General features: G+C 61.3%; 1 protein-coding gene across 1 annotated transcript; it reads left to right on the top strand.

Moving 5' to 3' along the window:
* The first annotated feature begins 1,225 nt into the window (after window positions 1-1,225).
* LOC132345596 (nascent polypeptide-associated complex subunit alpha, muscle-specific form-like) lies at window positions 1,226-5,674 on the top strand. The gene is made up of 4 exons (XM_059887901.1): window positions 1,226-1,358; window positions 1,940-2,537; window positions 3,035-3,207; window positions 5,475-5,674. The coding sequence occupies exons 1-4, from the start codon at window positions 1,226-1,228 to the stop codon at window positions 5,672-5,674; spliced, it is 1,104 nt and encodes a 367-aa protein (XP_059743884.1).
* The last annotated feature ends 13,622 nt before the right edge of the window (window positions 5,675-19,296 follow it).

The raw sequence follows: 19,296 nt of genomic DNA, 5'->3' as shown, positions 1-19,296 counted from the left end.
GCCGTCGGAACCAGTTTTAGGCGCACAATCCAGGGGCCCGAAATACATTCACGTGGTTGTTCAGCCGTCTCCACCTTCCGTCCACGGAACTTCTTCACCATCTCGTTAGAAACTCTACCTAATAAACTTCAACTAGCCCCTCTGTCAGCTCCTGGCACCAACCACCTACTTTCCGTCTCTGTGAATTGACTCCCCTGGATACCAGAGCAGAAGGTGCTCAGGTTTATCTGTGTTGTAGCAGGTGTCGGAATCTCCTTCCTTTTTAAGCCCAAATAATATTCCCCGGACACTTGGGTGGCTTCCTTGTCTTAGCTGTTGTGCCTAATGCTGCTTTGAAATGGGTGCACAAATACCTCTTCAATTTCAATTCTTTGGCATATAAATTCAAGCGTGGGCTTGCGGGACCGTAGGATGGCTCTGTGTTTAATTTTTTGAGGACCCGCCATCCTCTTTTCCGCAGTGGCTGCGCCTTTTTACACGGCCGCCAACGGTGCCCGAGGCTGTCAGTTTCTCCACATCCTCACCAGCACGGTTGTTTCCTGTTTAGGGGGATTTCCTGTTTTTGTCTTTGCTCATGGCCATCGTCATGGGTGTGAGGTGGTATCTCAGGGTGGTTTTGACTTGCGTCTATTTACATCATTTTGCAGATGTTAACACACACACAAAAGTAGTGAGATGATCCGTACAAAGGACCCAAGTACCCACTGCCCTTCAACAGTTCAGGAATCTGGTTTGGTCTCTACCCCCACCCCCAGGTAATCTGAGAATAAGTTCTTCACAAACCCTTTCAGCCGGATGTGCTTCAGCGTGTATTTCTAAAGGATGAGGAGACTTTCAACAAAACAAAATCCCTAAAAATGGCCACCGCTAACCCACAACAGGCAGACTGGTGTTTTCCCGGTACCTGGTTTGTTCACATCAAGCCTAGGTGAGGCCTCCGTCGCCGTCGACGCGTCTTCTGATTCATAGGTCGCGGGGAAATCAAGTCACCTCAAGCCCCCGCTGCCACCCCTGCACCCCTACACCCCCATGACAGAATTCCACTGCCCTCTCCACCCCTCGCCCCAGCCCGTCACACCCTGAATTGCTGGTGCAGCTGCACCCACCGCCCCTGTCTGCTCCAAGCAGGGGGTGGGGGGCCTGGTTCCTGGGGAGGGGGATTGATGGGCAGACAGTGAGCCCAGCCCAGGGGCAGGGGTCTGAGATGACACACAGCAGCGGCACCATGACCCTCCGAGAATCCCAGGCCGGGACAAGAGGTGCAGTCAGACCGCAGATAGAGGACCCCAAGCTGGGCACAGGGGCCTGGCGGGACACGGGGGGTGGCGGGCACACCAGGGCAGCCGGCCAGGTTCCAGGTGTGGGCACTGAGCAGGGCCTTGCCCACCGCCAGTTCCCCGGAGCCAGCAGAAGCCCCTGGCGGGGCCCAAGCCAGGGTGTGGCTCTGCCGTGTGCGCACCTCTGAACCCCAGCCCCTCCCACTGCCCACCTGCCTCCTGGTGGGCGCCAAGGCCTCCGCAGCAGTTGGAACGTTTATCACCGCGTCCTTCACCGGCCCCTGCTCCTCGCCCGAGGGAGAGCCATTCGGATCTGCCCAAGCTGAACAATACAATATTTCTGTTGAGCTGTGAAGTTGATTAATAATTTGGAAATGAAATCAATACAGGCCCTGCTTTTCATTCCTGGAGTGCCCTGTGCCCAGGACACCACCGAGGTGGCTGAGGGCGGCGGGGCTCGGGCGGGGGTGCTGCCGATCTGCTGGCCGGACTTTTACACTCACTTTCCTGGAATTTTCTGAGGCAGCAGGAGCACCGTCAGGCTGCAAACGCCTAGGCTCAGTGGAGGACAGCCGTTGCTCCTTCACCTTGGGGTCCTTGCAGAGACAGCACCCCCCAAACCAGGACGCAGGCCCCTCTCCCTGCGTCTCTCACTCTCACAGGGAGGCCAGGTCTGCACCTACCCCACCTCCCTCGAAGCCTGGGCTTTGGTGGAGGCTCAGCCACACCCCCCGTGGCTTCCCTGAGCTCTCGATCACCCATGACCCCCAGACTGTCCCCCTCAGCCCCCAGCAGCCCGTCCACCCTCAGTCCCCGGCAGCCCATCCCCCTCAGCCCCCCAGCAGCCCATCCCCCTCAGCCCCCCGGCGGCCTGTCCATCCTTAGCTCCCCGGTGGCCTGTCCACCCTCAGCCCCCCGGCAGCCCGTCCACCCTCAGCCCTCCGGTGGCCCATCCATTCTCAGCGCCCCGGCAGCCCATCCCCCTCAGCCCCCGGCGGCCCGTCCACCCTCAGCCCCCTGGCACCCTTTCTGGCTGCAGGGCGCAGGGGCTCATCCTTCCCCAGGACCCTCAGGGCCGGCCCATTACCCACCCCAGTACACCGAGCCCAGGGGCAGCCACGCCCATCTGCGCCCCGGAAGCCCCGGCTGCCCTCAGCCTGCCAGCTGTCCTCTCTGCCTGGGAAGGGATGGGCTAGTCCTGCGGCTCCAGCCTCCAGACCCAGAGCTGCCCGAGGGAAGCCCCAGGGCAGAGGAGAGCAGGTATGCGTGAGGGGCGAGTGAGCAAGCGAAGTGGAGAAGAGACAGACGGACTGACGGCCTGCTCAGGAAGGGCACAAGGGCCGCCAGGGGTCCACAGAGACCGTGACCTGGGGAACCAGGGGAGCCCCGGCCTGGGGGCCAGAGCAGCAAGGGACCCTACAGCACCAGGCGGGGGAGAGGCCTGGAGGACCACAGGCAGCATGCTGTGGGGTCGCGCAGGTCGGGGGACGGGGGCCAGGCCTGAGGAGCTGCTCGCAGGGCTCAGAACGCATGCTCAGCTCAGAGTTGGTGCCGTGAGCCGGCCGCTCCGCCGGCCCGCCCACCCACAGCCACCCCAGAGTCCTGCCCAGACCAGCCTCCTAACTGCCGGCCCCACGGCCCCTGCCCGTCTTGCCCAGCACCTGGCCCGAGAGCTGCCCCTGGCCTCCTGGGAGCCAATCCCTCCACAGCGGCTGCAGTGTCCAGCAGGCAGCTCTCAGAGCCCCGGCCCGCCCCAGGGCACCAGGGAAGCTGCGGGTCCCCATCTCTGTGGCCGACCCTGTTGCCCCTCCTGATGCTGCCAAGCATGGCCCAGCCTTGCCCGCTGGTGCCAGCGGCGTGACTTTGACCCCTATCTGTGACCCTGGGTGTATTCGAGGCCAAGCACCTCACCTGGAAAGTGGGGGCACAGGTGAGTCGCCCCACTAGCAGTCCGGTACCCAGACCACTCCAGTGTGCAGAAGAGGAACCTGTTCACTTGCTCAGATGGGGCCTGGGTGTGGGGAACGCGGGGTCCGGCCCTGTGCCTCTGAGGCCCTCTTGCTGGAAGACTCCAGTCGGGGCACCCCAGCCTGAGGCCTAGCAGCCCACAGGCTGTCTGCCGCCACCGTCTGTCCTGGAGACCGACCCTCAGACCCAGACACCGGCCACGGGAGGCAGCTCCCGGGGTGGTGGCCCCCAGGCCCGCCAGCAGGGGTGCCCTGGGTCTGAGAGGGCAGATGGCTCCCTGGCCAAACGCACTCTCGCTTGCTGAGACGGCTGGGCACTGAGGCCCAAGCTGCAGTGGCTAAGCCATACGGACCAGGTCCAGTGAGGAGGCCTGGGCATGGAGCCCTGGGCCTCATCAGAGCCCTGGGTCTCACTGGGGCCCTGGGTCTCATCAGCGCGGCAGACAGCAGGCCGGTGTGGAGCCGTGAGGGCCGTGCCTGCCCGGATCGGCACATCGGGAAGGCGGTCCAGCGGGCAAATGCGGCGGGCGAGTGCAGAGGCGGATTGGCTGCCCGGTGTCGGGGCAGCTCCCTGAGAACCAAAGTTCCTTGACCCCCGGGGGCGGGGGAGGCGCTTTATAGGAGCCATTGACCGGCAGCATTGATCCTCAAGAATGTATCGCACAAATCATTTTGCACTAAACTGCGGAATCGATGGAGAAATCTCCCGGAAAATTTATATTAAAAGTCTCTGTTTGCCTAAATGAGTTCCCTGTGCCCCATATTGAATATTTGGCTGATGAATTGAATGGGTTTAAATTTGAACATTGCAGACCCATTAAAGAATGAATTCTTAAATCAAATCCTGCCATTTATGATTGAAATGAGATTTCCTCTGCGAGGGACCAGCCGCTGTATAAATCAGCTATGCGTTTTATACTGAACCATAAACAAGATATAATTCTTTTAAATACACAACAGGTACCTTAAATCTTTTGATGCATCTTGTATTTATCTGAAGTGGGGATTGCTGTATTTACACCGGGTCGTGTGGGGCCCTTGACAACGCTGCCTGTGAAGGTGAAGGTCTCCGTGCTGCAGGGCTGGGTCCTGCACAGGGAGGGAGGGAGGCGAAGTCCAGCCTGGCCGCCCGCCAGTGCCCACAGCGCGGCCCCTCACACGTGCCCACGGGCACATGAGAAAGTGTACACAGTGCACACGGGCTCGGGCACCTGAGCTTGCTCGAGGGGCCCACACGCACACACGTTTGTGCAGGTGAACACAGCAGGTGGGGAGGCACGCCTACTTGTGCACACACACGAACAAGCACGCACACGCTGGCACATGCACGTGGCACTCGTACACACAGCAGAGTCACACGCGCACACGTCACCCCCTACACGTCACCATCGACGCTCCTGCACACACACACACGTGAGCATGAGCACCCACCTGCACGCATGCTGTCCTACGATACACACGCCGGACACACACGTGCACACATCCACCAACACGAGAAACCACACACGCACTCACATCAAGGCTCGCCCAGGACCCGAGGGCCTCAGGCCACACCGGGCTGTTCTCGTGCCGCGGGGCCTTCTCAGCGCCGTGGGCTCTGCCGCACTGGCCTGATTCCAGGAGCCGAGAGAAGCCTCCCTGTCACGTCCTGAACTCCCGGCTGCCGCCCACGCCTGGCACCTACACCCAGGTGCCTCCGGCCTCTGCACACCCACCTGTCCTCCAGGAAGAGCCAGGGTGGGCACCAGAAGCCTCTGAGTCATTAAAGACGCCAGCGGGGCATCCAGGAAAGCTTCCTGGGGGAGGCAACACCAGTGCTGAGCCCAGGATGAACGCGGTCTTCCTCCCTGGTCTGGGTTTGAGGCCAGCAGGCACATCTCGCGTGGACTGACCCTTCCAGAAACTCTCTCAGGCCGTCTGTGCCTGGCCTTCAGCCACACCCACGGGCAAGCCTCAAGGACTCCCAGCCCTCAGCTGACTGCTTGGGCTGGAAGGGGCTCTGCTGCCTGTCAGCAGCAGGGAATCCCAAGGAAGGGCCCCCAAAGCCTCCCCAGCCAGTGAGGTGAATGTCTGGAGTGTCAGATGGGGAGACTAAGGCTGGGGAGAGGGGGGTAAGAGCTGCAGACACTCATCCAGAGGCTGGAACCTCCCCGAGAGGGGCCAGCGCAGGAATCCCTCCGGTCAACCCCCAGGTCACACGCGCCACCCCCAGCCTCCCTGCTCGCTCCAGAGCCCGCTCCCACTGCCCTCTGCATCCTGGTGGTGCAGCACATCCTGTCTGCCTGCCTGGACGGGGGGTCCCTCACTCCCCGGCACCACGCCCCATCCCGCATTCTCAGAGCCTTCCGCCCTTGCTGGCAGCCCCGCGGAGCTCAGGTGCACACACCCAGCAACCCCAGGCCCCCCACCCCTCACCAGCATCCCACCTAGCCATCCCCCAGGCTGATTCTCGTTAAGCTAGCCCTCCCAGGTCCCCCTGCCCACCCCACTAACCCCCACGGCCACCTGCCCCTGCTGGGCTCCCACAATGGCCACGGCACCCAGAGAAAGTGCTCAAAACACCATCCTGAAAATGCATCGAAATGGGTGGTTTTGAAAAGTACAACTTCCCCCACGAAAGGCCCCAGAACGCCCCCCAGGCCTCTCTCATTGCTCAACACAGGCTGTTCCAGAAACGGAAGAGGGCAGGCCCCACCTCGCTGCCCAGACAACAAAACAAGCACACGCAGATGGCAGAGAGGAGATCAAACAGGGCCGAGACACATGTGTATGTATACACACAGCTGTGTGTGTGTACACGTGTGTGTGGTCAGAGGCATGTACACACACAGATGTGTGTGCTGTGTATATGCACAAAGGAGTGTACATGTGTGCACAGGTGTGTGCACATATACAGGTGTGTGTGTAGAGACACGTGCGTGTACATATACAGTTGTGTATGTGCACCTGTGTACAGGTGTGTGTGCATATACAGGTGTGTGTGTACACATCTGGACAGGTATATGTGTGTATATAGGTCTGTGCATGCACATGTGTACAGACGTGTGTGCATATACAGATTTGTGTGCACGTGTGTGTGCATATGGGTATTATGTCCAGGTGTGTGTATACACACAGGCACACATGTGTGTACCACAAGTACATTTCCATTTTTAATAAAGTGCTTCTAACTGAACCCAGCAGTGTGTTCTAATGACAGCTTGCACTTCCTAGGTCAACATGGCTCAGCTCCATCAGGAGCCAAAGGGAGAAAAATGACGTGAGCGTCTCAGATGAGGAAGTGTGTTTGGTGAGTTTAACATCTATCTGTATTTTGTTAAATCTCTTTAAAACGAGCCTTGAAAGGGGATTGGATTATTACACAGAGAAAGACCGAACTGTCTCCCCAGCTCAGGTCAAATGCAAAGATGTAGCGGTTGAGGCCATATCAGCAAGTTTTGGGAATGGATGTAAAAAAGTTGGAGAAGCCAACAGAAGAAATGAGCAGGCAAATCACGGACGGGGGAGCCGATAGGCTAACCCATTCAGAGGAGGTCGACCCACCAGGAATCAGATAAATGCAGATTCGGACACCCTCGTGCCCTGCAGAGCAGTGGGCTCCAAGGTCAGCTCAGAGCCGATGCCAGCAGAGACTGGCCAGCAGGTTTTGGAACCCGTGCAGACCCCAGGCCCACACAGCCAGGGAGGGGGCTCTGCCCCAGGGCAGTCTCATCCTGGGAGCAGTCAGGTCAGGGTGGCCAAGTGCCTGCCACCAAGGGAAGGGTGAGGGGGTGGAAGACGCTCCAGAATGGGTGGGGGGTGCAGCCACACGGCCTCGTGGAGGGAGGGACACACGCAGAGGCCACACCCAAGCCCAAGCGTCCCTTCTCCGTTATTGCCCCATGAGCTTGGACTCACTGTACCCACCACTCCCTAGGAAACGCAGGGCTGCTCTTGCGGCCTCTGGCCCTGTGTTCTCGCTGATGGGTCGACACGAAACCTTGCTTCACGTGGGTTTCTGTTTAAAGACGGCTTCGCGAGGGCACTGTCACTGGCTCCGCCGCACTGACCCTGTAGGCAGCACCATCGCGCGGCCAGGATGGAGCCCACCCGGCACACTGGGTCCCCCATGGGGCTGGTCGGCCTCCTGCGCACAGATCACTGGGTGTGACGAGCTCTCGGCCGGGGCCACAAGAGCCGCAAAGTCACCCCTGAAGCAGGAGAGCGGAGACGCACCCCACGGGGGCGGGAAGACGGCTCTTCCGGGGGTGGGGGGCGGGGGCGACCTCTCCCGTGGCTCTGCGCACGTCCATCCCAGGTGCCCTCGAGGGCTCCCCAGGGCCGACGGCGCAGACAAGCGGGGCCTCACGAGCAGGTGGGCTAGCAGAGACAGGACCCTCGAGCACTGGAGACTGCCACCGTCCACAAACCGCTCCCCACCCTGCTCCTCAGAGCCTGCCTGCCAGCACCTCGGCGGGAGAGGCAGGAGGGGCCTGCCGCCGGTGTCTGGAGGGCCCCCATTTGCCATTTTGGCAGAGAGCAGCTGACTGCATCTCGAGGCTCCAGCAGCTGGACCCCCGGCCGTCAGGTTGGCTCTGCCGCCCACCCTCCCTGGGGTGCTGAACGCCCGGCCCCCAGGAAGGCGGGGAGATCCTCAGAGCATGGGCCACGGGCTATGACTCGGGAGCCTCTGTCACTAAAGGGAAGAAAGGGAGACTGGATGTCACAAGATGGTGACACTAAAGGAAACAAGAAAAATAAATAAATAAAAAAGGAAACAAGACAGATAATGATAAAGTAAAATAAAACACGGGAGGCCGGCCTTGCACCTTCCGGGAAGGAAACGCTCCTGGAACTGCAAGGGCGCTGGCTCAGCTCCGCGTCTGAGGTCGGACGAGCCATGGGTGGGTGGGGGCACTGAGCAGTGGGCGGGGCCCCCGCGGCCAGGACCAGCCGGGGGCAAGGAGGGGAGGTGGACGGGAGGGGTTCAGAGGCAGTTCTCCTGCCCTTTCCTGTGTAATTTCAGGTCCAGATGGCAAGCCGAGCTCTTGAGTTTGACGTGTATCATCTCAATGGAGCCGTTTTCCAAACTGGCCTCAGTCAGTTCAGTCGCTCAGTTGTGTCCGACTCTTTGCGACCCCATGGACTGCAGCACGCCAGGCCTCCCTGTCCATCACCAACTCCCAGAGTTTACTCAAACTCATGTCCATCGAGTCAGTGATGCCATGCAGCCATCTCATCCTCTGTTGTCCCCTTCTCCTCCCGCCTTCAATCTTTCCCAGCACCAGGGTCTTTTCAAGAGTCAGTTCTTCGTATCAGGTAACCAACGTATTGGAGTTTCAGCTTCAGCATCAGTCCCTCCAATGAATATTCAGGACTGACTTCCTTTAGGATGGACTGGTTGGATCTCATTGCCGTCCAAGGGACTCTCAACAGTCTCCTGTCCTTAATGATGGGCTTTTGTTTCCTCTTTGAGTTAATGGATGTTTGAGGAAGAAAGAAAGAGATGAGACTGTTTTGATGGCGGCAGATGCTTCCCGCCTTCAGCTTCTGTTAGTGACACCTAGTGCTGTGGTTGCATTGTAGCCAGAGCCTAAAAAGTGGTGGCTTCTGTTTGAGAATCTTACTGAGATAGTCTTCCTGGGGCACTTGATAGCTCCTTCTAGTAAATGTTCCCGAATTGCTTAAAGCGAGCTTCCCAGGTGGCGCTAGTGGTAAAGAATCCACCTGCCAAAGCAGGAGACATGAGAGCCTTGGGTTTCATCCCTGGGTTGAGAAGATCCCCTGGAGGAGAACATGGCAACCCACTCGGGTACTCTTGCCTGGAGAATCCCGCGGACAGAGGAGCCCCGAGGGCTACAGTCTGTGGGGTTTCAAAGAGTCGGACATGACTGAAGTGACTTAGCAGGCACGAACGCAACTGCTTAGAGTAGGGGTCTTCTGAACGTCGAGTAGGAAGTTTGATGCCCGTATACATGGCTGTGTTAAATTCTCTCCATATAGGTTTGTCCAAATCCTCTGTACACACGTGAATTTTTATTTCCCGATCTGCTCAAAGACTGTCATCACAGTTGTGGTCCTGTTGTGTTTTCTATGCTGTTAGAAGGGTTTTCTTTTCGATATTTTGATGCTATCCTGTTCTTCCCATAAAGCTTAGTGTCTTCAGTCTCTTCACCATGGAGTTTGGTGGTGGTAGTTTAGTCGCTAAGTCGTGTCCAACTCTTGTGACTCCATGGACTGTAGCCCGCCAGGCTCTTCTGACCATGGATTTCCCAGGCAAGAATCTGGAGTGGGTTGCCATTTCCTCCTCCAGGGGGATCTTCCCGACCCAAGGATTGAACCTGGGGAATCTGTGTCTCCTGCACTGGCAGAGGGATTCTTTACCACTGAGCCACCAGGGAAGCCCCACTGTGGAGTCTGCCTCGTTTTGAAGAAGTGTGTCTTTCTCCTTTCTCACACTCTCTACCTTTAGTCGTACCCGGCCTGTGGACGTTTGTGAAGGCCCAAAGACTCCCCTGCTCTGGACACAGCGTCTCCCTCTCCTCCCTGGAGTGCGGCCTGGACGTGGCAGCCAGACAGTGAAGGGCAGGGCTGCCTCCCGCCCCCACTGAGACCCCCGCACACAGGAGCCACCAGGGGAGCGAGGCACCTGGAGACCCTGCCCCACTCGAGCCTGCAGACGGCGCAGGCCTGAGCCTGAAGCACAATCAGCTGGGCCGCCGCCAGGCCCGACCCGTTGAAGCTGGGGCCCGACCCGTGGAAGCCGAGGGGCGTGAGTGCTGGTTTCTTCAGCTGCTCGGTTTGGAGAGAGTCCTCGCACAGCGGAGGGACGAATCCAGCTGGGCGCCGTTCCTCCCCGGGGTCCATTCTAGGCGTGAATGTCGGCATTCCAGCAGGAAGCAGATGGGGCTTCCCCCGTCTCTGAACCAGCCCTCACCCTGGGGGCAGCTGCCACGGTGGGAAGGGGCGAGTCCAGTGAGCCCACAGCCCCCCGGCGTGACGCCGACCTTGCGAGCCCTGGAGCCTGAGGCCCCAGGTGAGTGACAAGGACTACTGACCCTCAGAAGCCACGGATCGCAACAAACTTATAGCAAACTAGTCTTGGGCATAATTCGTAATGTGGCCACAGGTAACTAACATGTGCAGGAATTCTGAGAGGAGCTGTTGGAGCTGCCAGGAGGGATTAGCAAGATCCCACGATACTAGGTCAATACACAAGACGCAATCTCACTTCTGCCTGTGACCAGTCAATAATTAGGAAACAGAATGTTTAAACATGTTTAAATTAGCACCAAAAGTAAAATAGATGAGGATAAATTCAAATAAACTTGTGCAAGACCTGCACATAGATGACGGAGTCACGGACTGTATGGGTCGGAAGACTCAGTCCCATCAGGATGGAAGTTCTTCCAGAATTGGTTTACAGAGTTAACACACCCAGCGATCGACCCTGGGTCTCCCACATTGCAGGCAGATTCTTTACCGTCTGAGCCACCAGGGAAGCCAGAGTTAACACAGTCCTAATCAAAATGCCAGCAGCCTTTTTTGGTAAAAATGCTTGAAGCCTGGCCTAAATTTTTTGAAAGGAAAGGAGAAACTGGAGGATTTACACAAAGTGACGTCGAGACTTCCTGCAGGAACCTCCCTGGGTTCCAGCGGCTCAGAATCTGCAGTCCCCAGGCCGGGGCCCGGGTGGGGTCCCTGGTCAGGGAACTGGATCCCACACACTGCAGCAGAGGTCCCCGTGGGCAGCTGAGACCTGCCAGCCAACTAACAAACGTCTTTAAAAGACTTAACTGTAAAACTGCAGTGAGACAGATGGACCAACAGCCAGCAGGGCAGAGCAGAATCCAGAAGTGGACATGGAGACACGTGGTCTGTTTATTTCTGACATCCGGGCTTGTGGACAGGGGAAGGAACATCCTTTCCAAAAATGGAGCCAAGGACTTTGCTGATGGTGCTGTGGGTAAGAGTCGGCCTGCCAGTGCGGGGACACAGCTTTGATCCCTGGCTCTGGAAGGTTCCACATGCTGCGGAACAGCTAAGCCCGTGCTCCACAGCTACTGAGCTGGTGCTATAGAGCCCGAGACTGCAACTACGGAAGCCCGCAGACCTAGATAGACCTGCACTCCATACGTAATGAGAGGAGCCACTGCAGTGAGAAGCCCAGCTCCGCAGGGAAGAGCAGCCCCCACTGGCCGCGACTAGAGAAAGCCCACGCACAGCCACCGAGGCCCAGCACAGCCAAAATAAACGAGTAAACTACAAGTTCCTAAGTGGTGCCGGGACGAGCGAGTCAGCGTTTGGAGGCAGAGGGACAGCCCTGCTTCCTCGCGACACATCCCAGACTCACGCATGACAGGTCACGGCACAGCATGAAAGCCAAGGCTACCGGTCCTGAAGACCCCAGGACGGCTGCTCTGGGGCTTGGGGGCTGTTTAGAGACTCATCCGCAGTGGCTCGTCTGTGGTTAAGGGTCCGTTTCTGGAGCTCCCCAGAGGTGATTAGAGTGCAGGGTGCCCACACGACACGTGCAAGCCTGGCCTCCGTCAGCCCCTTCTCCTGCCCCTGTTTGTAAGGCACTCATTACATACTGATTTCTTTCCACTTGCCGGAACCACGTGGCCCAGAATTCAGAGGCCGCTGGATGGGGACCTTCATGTCTGCCTGGCCTTGCTGGCCCGTCCTTCCCGCCAAGGTCCCGGCTCCCCTGGGTCTGTCTTAAGGACTTCCTGCGGCCCATTTTCCAGGGTGGTGGCCAGCGTGACGGTCCCTCGCCCTGCTCTATCCTGAAGTTGACCGTGCCTGGCTTTCTGCGTCTGAGCACGGAGACACCACCCTGGAAGTGCACCCCCGGGAGGCAAGGTGGCCCCTCGGGGATGACCCCTCCGTTTGGTGCCAGAACACAAGGAAGGGACGGTGAGATGGGCGCCCCCACAGCCAGACACACGGGGAGGTGCCGTGGGGGCACTGGGACGCCAGGGGGCCCAGGACCTTGGCCAGGCTGAGCCCAGACAGGGGGGCTGGGGTCGGGGCAGAGGGGACCCCTCCCTTCCCAGCTGGCTCAGGGTCAGCCCCGCCTCTCGCCCTCCCCACCCACCAGCCCGTCTCCCACCCCTGGTCTCTCGTCCCTGTGTTTATGTCATCGTGTTATAGACTGCATCAGCACCTACTGAAATCCACCTTGTTTTCCTGAAATAAACCAGTGGCCACGTGACCTCGGCCGTGGCGGTTGGGTGGAACGGCCCCTCCTGCTGCAGTGAGCCCCATGGGACCTGCCCTGAGCCCCCTGCTCTGTCCAGGAACAATGAGCTGCTCCCACACACGGTGGGTCCTCCTCGGCCCCTGCCTCGCCCAGGAGCTGTGCCTCCAGCACCACCAACACACCGCCAACAGTAAGTAGCACTGGTAAGTCAGCTGTTCATGTCTCTTCCATGAGACCAGAGTTGGAGAAGGCCAAACCAGAGTGGTCTGGGGGTCCACAGCCGTCAGAGACCCAGGCACCTCTGTCCTTCTGCTCCACATCCTCGCACATGGCTTCCTGCCTTGTGGTTCAAAACAGCTGCCAGAGCCCCAACCACCACATCTCTGTTTAGGAAGCAGGAAAAAAGAAATGCAAAGAACAGGGGAGTGCTTTTCCCAGGTGCTTTTAGTCACTCAGTCGTGTCCAACTCTTTGTGACCCTGTGAACTGCAGTATGCCAGGTTCCCTGTCCTTCACTACGTCCCCAAGTTTCCTCAGACTCTTGTCCATTGAGGCAGTGATGCCATCCAACCATCTCATCTTCTGTCGCCCGCTGCTCCTCCTGTCCCCCGTCTTTCCCAGCTGAATCAGCTACGTTTAAGGAGCCTTCCCAAAGCTCTGTCCAGCACTTCTACTCACACCCCTCAGCAGACCCCACCGCACAGCCACACACAGCTGCAAGGAATATCGGGGGTCCAGGGAAGATGGCTGGCTTGGCTGGGAGGAGTGCGAGTGCAGCAGCTTGGGATGGGGGGTCCTGGGGGGCAAGTCTGTCCCCACCCAGCAGAACTTGAGGACAGGGCCTGGGATGAGCCCCCAGAGCCCTGCCCGAGAATACAGACCAGCACCCGCTCCTCCCTGCCAGACTGGGCAGGCCCCAGGCCTTCCTCCTGGTTGTCCCGAGGCCCCACTTCTGCAGCTCCATGACCCCAGCACGGTCTTCAAGGACCAGCAGGATCCACAGATGGGGGCAAACAGCTAGCCTTGACAGTGTCTGTCACTGTGCCCAGCGGCGAGGGCCTGCCGACCCCCTGAGGTCGCTCAGGACACGATAGCCTCGGGTCTCTGTCCGGCCCTCATGATGGGCAAAGCTCAGGCCGGGGTGCCTGGACCGGAGGCCGCTCTGCCCGGAGTGGCCCTTTAGCGGGGCTCCTTCTCGGCGCCCACCCCCGCCCTGCTCCCCGACCACTGGACCCACTGGGCAGCCACACACATCCTGCCCACACAGGCTCAGCTTCACTCTGGTCCAGCCCGGATGCCAGCACTTGGGGTCTCCATGGAGGATCCCCGGGAGCCCTCGCCCAGGCCTGGGGTCAGCAGGCAGCACCCCCAGAGTGCCCGGGAAAGGGGGCCAGTCAGAGCCCCACCGCCCCCCACCCACCTCACAGCTCAGCAGGAGTCCCCTCTCGGGGGTGCAGCCAGAGAGGACTCCGTGCTTTGCCCGGGTCCCTCGCCCCAAGCCGCAGTGGAGGCTCCATGTCATCCCGCTGAACCAACGAGGAGACAGCACAGAGGCGAGCTGCCGTGGCCTTGCGGCTGGACGGCCTCCCGCAGCCACCCAGCCACCCTGAGACGCGCGGACCGAGCAAGTCCAGCTCGCAGAATCGCAGTGCCCAGGGCAGGGACCCTCTAGGCGACTCCTGGGACCCCCAAGCTCTGTCCAGCACTGGTCAGCGCTTTCCGGGGCCAGGGCCCCCACCCCGCTATGAGGGGCGGCCAGGCGCCCAGGAGGGCAGGCGGGTGTCCAGCTCCCCGTGGGGACTGCAGCTGCGAGGCTGGTGGCCACGCTCCCCTGGACACACGCCCTTCGGTCCGCCACTTTTTGGGGGTCCACTGGCCGCCCACCTTCCCCCGCAAGGCGCCCAAGGCCCGCTGGCCCCTCCCACGGCGGGCGGCGGCTGTGCCGGTGACCTTGTGATAACCCGAGTGCCATCCGTCAGCGGCCGGCCGCCAGGCTCCGGAACACTGCGGCAGCTCATCTGAATTCAAATTACCCTGGGAGACGCGCGGTGCCAGCCATAACTCAGCGCGGCGGGGGGAGCGCGGCCGCAGATCGGACATTACCATACATTCCTGGGGCGTCGGACAGGGCTGCTAATGAAAATATCAATCAAAAACTCGGCTGACTTAATGGTCAATTTAAATTAATTAATTGGGGAGGAGAAAAAAGTCGAGGGGGCAGCGCTGACGGCCTGTCTCCTGTGGGCGGCGAGAAGCCTGGTGCCTGGCGGGGCGCAGCCCCCAGCCCGGGAGACAGGCATCCTCTCCCGGGACCCCCAGGACCCCCGAGTGCCCCCGCCTGGGAAGAGGGGCAAGGCCTGGCCTCTCTGCCGTGGGCCACCCATCCCACCGTCCAGATTCCCCGTCCACGGAGACAGCAGGCCGCCTCCTGCCAGGTGCCCCTCTGAGGAGCTGAGGAGCAGAGAGGCCCCTTTTCCCAGCGGGACAGGGCAGGTCTGGCAGAGGGTGGGAGAGCCACCTGCAGCTCAGGTCAGCTCACCCCCTGGACACCATGCCCCATCCTCCCGTCTGTGAAAGCGGGTAGGGGCGACCACTGCCCCCGCGCCCCACGTGTGGGTCAGGGAATTGTCTTTGACACACAGAGAGAGAGGGCAGGCCCCAGCGCACAGCCCACCATGCCCAGATGGCAGAGCCTGTGGGGACATGGGACCGTCCCGTGCCCCTCTCAGCCAAGTGGCCGTGGGAAAGGCTTCCAAGGCCCCGGGCAACAAGACAACAGGGCTCGAGGGACCCAGAGGGACCCGCAGCTCAGCGGGGGATTGGAGCTCGACAGTCAGACCCCAAGGCCCAGGGGCAACCACAGAGCAGCCAGCTGCCCGTTGCGGGGAGGGCCAGGGGAAGCGGGATCCCAGGCAGGACCTTCAGGGAGACGTCCACCGCAGACCCCCACAGATGACAGGCTTTCTACATCCTCAGGAGCAGTAACAGAGCCCTCCAGAGAGGACATAGTGACAAAGCCAGGCTGGCCTCCCTGCCGGCCGCCTGCAGATCTCGCCAAGGGAAGGCTGGCCCTGGGGTGGTTCCCAGACGCCAGGGAGGGTCCTCCTGGCTGCGGGCGCTCACCCAGAGCCCTTCCTGTAGGAGTGCCTCGCCCGCGGCCGAGAGGCACGCAGCATCCAGGGTCTCAGTCCGAGCGGTCAGGGCCAGGGCACCCTGGGGCAATGCGCGGATCGAGAGGAGGCGGGAAGCTGGAGTCTGGGACCAGGTTCTGGCCCCCAGGGCAGGGTCCCACGGTGCAAGCCCTCTGGGAGCCCAACCAGGTGCCCTTCCCCACCAAGACTCGGGGCGTGGCATCCACTCACCTGACCAGTGGTTGTGAGGGGTGCCGTGCACCGGGGCCTGTGTGGTCTATGCTGGACCCAGAGGGAGACACTGGTCCCCAGGCCTGGCCTTTGGGCTATCCCTCACGCAGCAGGATCACAATGGAAAGCTGACCGACACCGCAGGGCAGGGAGGGCTGAGGCCAGCCTGCGGAAGGCTCGCGAAGACCCTGCATGGATCCAGGTGGGGATTGGGGGCGGGGGGGCCAACCAGGAGGGCTGACGAGGCCTCAGGGAGGCTGAGGGGGGTCCCTGAACCCCGCAGTGCTAACGTGAGCAGAGACAGGCCCTCGGCCTCACCCTCACCACACGGATCTCAGGCTCTCGCCTCGGCCTCTGGGTGACAGGCGCCACAGGGCAGGGGTCACCTGGCCGCTGAGGTCGGGCCTGGAGCGGAGCCCGGAGGGCAGGAGGACAAGAGGAAACAGGTAACCAACAGGGTCCCAGGGCTGCCCACGTGCCCGCCCGCCCCCAGCCCCCGCCCCGGCCCCAGCCCGGCCCTGCCGTCGCCCTGCCCCCGGGCCCCCTCCCACGGCCCCGCCCCGCCCCCTGCCCCCACATGACCCCCTACCCCAGGCCCCGCCACACACGCCCCCCCCCGCCCCTGCCCCGCCCCGCCCTGCCCCCACCCCACGGCCCCGCCCCGCCCCGCCCCCGACCCCGCCGCCAGAACCAGGACCGGGCAGCTCCAGCGCCCATCAACCTCGCAGGATCTGGTGCCCACGGGACCGGGCTCTCAGCCCACAGGAGACTGGCGGCGGGAGCAGCAGGGGAGGCTGGTGCCACGTTCAGGTGACCTCTCAGGAGGGGGTGGGCGCGTCAGGGTGAGACGTGAGGAGGGCCGGGCATCAGGGACTGGGGAGGCTGGGCTGGGCTTCCAGTTCTGGTGGGGTTTGGGGGCAGCACTGGGGCACCATGGCGGTTCCGGGGAGGCCCGGACAGTCTCCCCCACCCGGCCCACCTCCAAGGGAAGGGCCCGCTGCCTCTGCTGGGCCTGATGCGGAAGGGAGGCCTCGCGGCCCCCACCGGCAGGGAGGGTGGGGGCCGCGTCTGCTCATGGACTGTTAGGGCCCAAGCCCCCGAGGGTTCCTCTGTCTGACTGCTGCCTCTTGCCTCACCAGGACTCCTGACAGCCCCTGGCTGGGAAGCCACCCAGCCCACCCTGTGTTCCCAGCCACCCAGGTCCCCACCGGCCAAGTCCCAAGGACACAGGGCCCTCCTGGCCCAGCAGGCAGAGGGGACACCGCTTCCACCTTCGAGGCCAGGGCCCTGCCGAGGCCACAGCAGCTGCTTAGCTGGTGGCACCGCCCTTGACTAGCTCCCGCCATCGACGACAGCTGGTTGCAGGGAAATCCCAGGACACACACATGCTATCGTCTCTACACCAGTAACCGAAGGATCGAGGTTCCAGGGGCCCAGACTGAGAACCCTGCAGGGCCCATCCGCCCTCCCCTCTCCCCATCTGTCCTGGGTCCCCTCCTACATATCCTCCTAGCACACGTGCCGAACTCACTGACCAGACAGGGCCAGTGTCCAGGCTGAGCCAGGGGCTTGGAGGGGCCCCCAAGGCTGGCGTTGGGGAGGGGGGCCAGACAGAGGGGGTGCAGGAGAGGGGGGCCAGGCAGAGGGGGTGCAGGGGAGGGGGGCCAGGCAGAGGGGGTGCGGAGGAGGGGGCCAGGCAGAGGGGGCCTGGGTTGGGAGCCAGGCGAAGCGGCCCCAGGCCCTCACCCCCAGCGCTGGCCCAGAGAGCAGCTGCTCCCAGAATCTCCACTCGGCAGAGCGGCTTCTCCCGAGTTCAAGCAGCAATTTGGTGGTAGCCTGGGTCTTGAACCTCAACTTCCCCAGCCCTTCTGGGAGCCCACTCAGCATGCAGTGACCCCTGAATGTTAGGGCTGTGTGAGTCCCATGGCCTTAGGCAAGCCCCTCACTCTGGAGTCAGAGTCCCATCTGTGAAGTGCACTGTCCAGTGACCAGGGCTGGATTCAGTAAGCCCAGCGGACACACCCACAGCCACGGGGGCCACACCCACAGCCACGGGGCCACACCTACGACTCGCCTGCCTCACCCCACCCGGGGCTCCTGCTCCCCTGAAAAGCCCCTAGGCATCTGGGCCTCCTTGGGGATGGGCGTCCCATCCTGTCTACACCCCCAGGGTGCCCAGCACTCTGGGACGTGGCACTGATGCCCTCCCTAGGCCCAACCCTCTCTAGGAAGGAGGAAGAGGCCCAGGAGCCCTGAGGGCACTGAAGTGGGTGGGCCTGACGGGGGCACCATCGCTGCCACACTTGGGCCCCAGGGTCTGCCCACACCCACCCACCCCGGGCTCCAGACCCGTGCGGGCCTGCCCACCGGCCAGCAGGCCGGCCAAGGGCTCGGCCACTGCCGGGGCGATCTTTGCTGCCACCCAGTGGCTGTCAGGGGCAGCGCAGGTGGAGACATAGGCCGCCGCAGGAAAACCCAGCCGCAGGGGGAGTGACCAGGGGCCTCCTGGAACCAACCGGCATCCTGGACGTGCACTCTGGAGGCCCAGCCAGAGGGCAGCTGGGGGCTAAGGGGCACACGCAGCTGCTTCCCTGGGCCCGGCCCCTGTCCACACTATCAGGAGAATGAGTTTTGTCCATGTGGGGACACCCGGCCCAGAACCCATCCCCCCGCCTCCCAGGGGTCTCTTTCTCTCCCTGGGAAGCCCCCACTGTAAGATTCCACCTCCCTGAAAAGTCCAGAAGGGGCAAACCACAGAACCAGAGCAGGCTGGAGTGGTGATGGCCAAGGACGGGGCTTCTCTGGGGCCACAGGGAACCGATTGGAGGTGGTAGCCACACAACCCCACCAGTGTACTGACTGTCGCTTTGAAATGGTTACTTTCATGTAACATGCATTTCATCTCAAAAACAAGTTTTAAAAAGACAATTAGATAGCTTGAATGTATAGTAATGTATGCGATTAACACCCAAATCAATAAATCCCATATGCTAAGAATAAAAAGATGTCTCAGTGTAAGACTTTTAGGAAAATAACATCAGAGCAGTAAGACTTCTGTCCCATGACTGTCACGTCCACCCAGCCTCGGCCCCTCACCTGTACCTGCCCACCTGTGCCCGCCCAGGCTCCCTGCAGCCTCTCCCCAGGGAGGTCCCGGCTGCACAGGGGCTGCGACGTGTCCCCTCACCCGGTGCTGCCTCAGCAAGGGTCTCCATCCCCCCGCCTCCCAGGGGTGCATGCGGCCTGGGTCTTGCCTGGGACTGGCAGGGCTGCATTCAGCCCGGGCACCACAAACACTCTCTCTGCTACAGTCGGTGCAGTGCTGTGGGCCTCATTTGTCATCTGTCACCACAGCTTCTTGTTCCCGGAGCAAGTTCTCAGCTGAACGGGGAGCTCCCTGGGGAGGGACCCCAGCATGGGGCACACAGAGGAGCCAGAGAATGGTGCCTGAGCTGAAGAGGTGTTCGCTGGGCAGAGGGCGGCCTCTGAGATGCCCCACGGCTCGCA

The sequence above is a fragment of the Bos taurus genome, chromosome 6 (assembly GCF_002263795.3).
Source record: "Bos taurus isolate L1 Dominette 01449 registration number 42190680 breed Hereford chromosome 6, ARS-UCD2.0, whole genome shotgun sequence".
Classification (NCBI taxonomy): Eukaryota; Metazoa; Chordata; class Mammalia; order Artiodactyla; family Bovidae; genus Bos; species Bos taurus.
The sequence above is the reverse complement of the archived record's forward strand: the minus strand, read 5'-3'. Positions and strand labels throughout refer to the sequence as shown.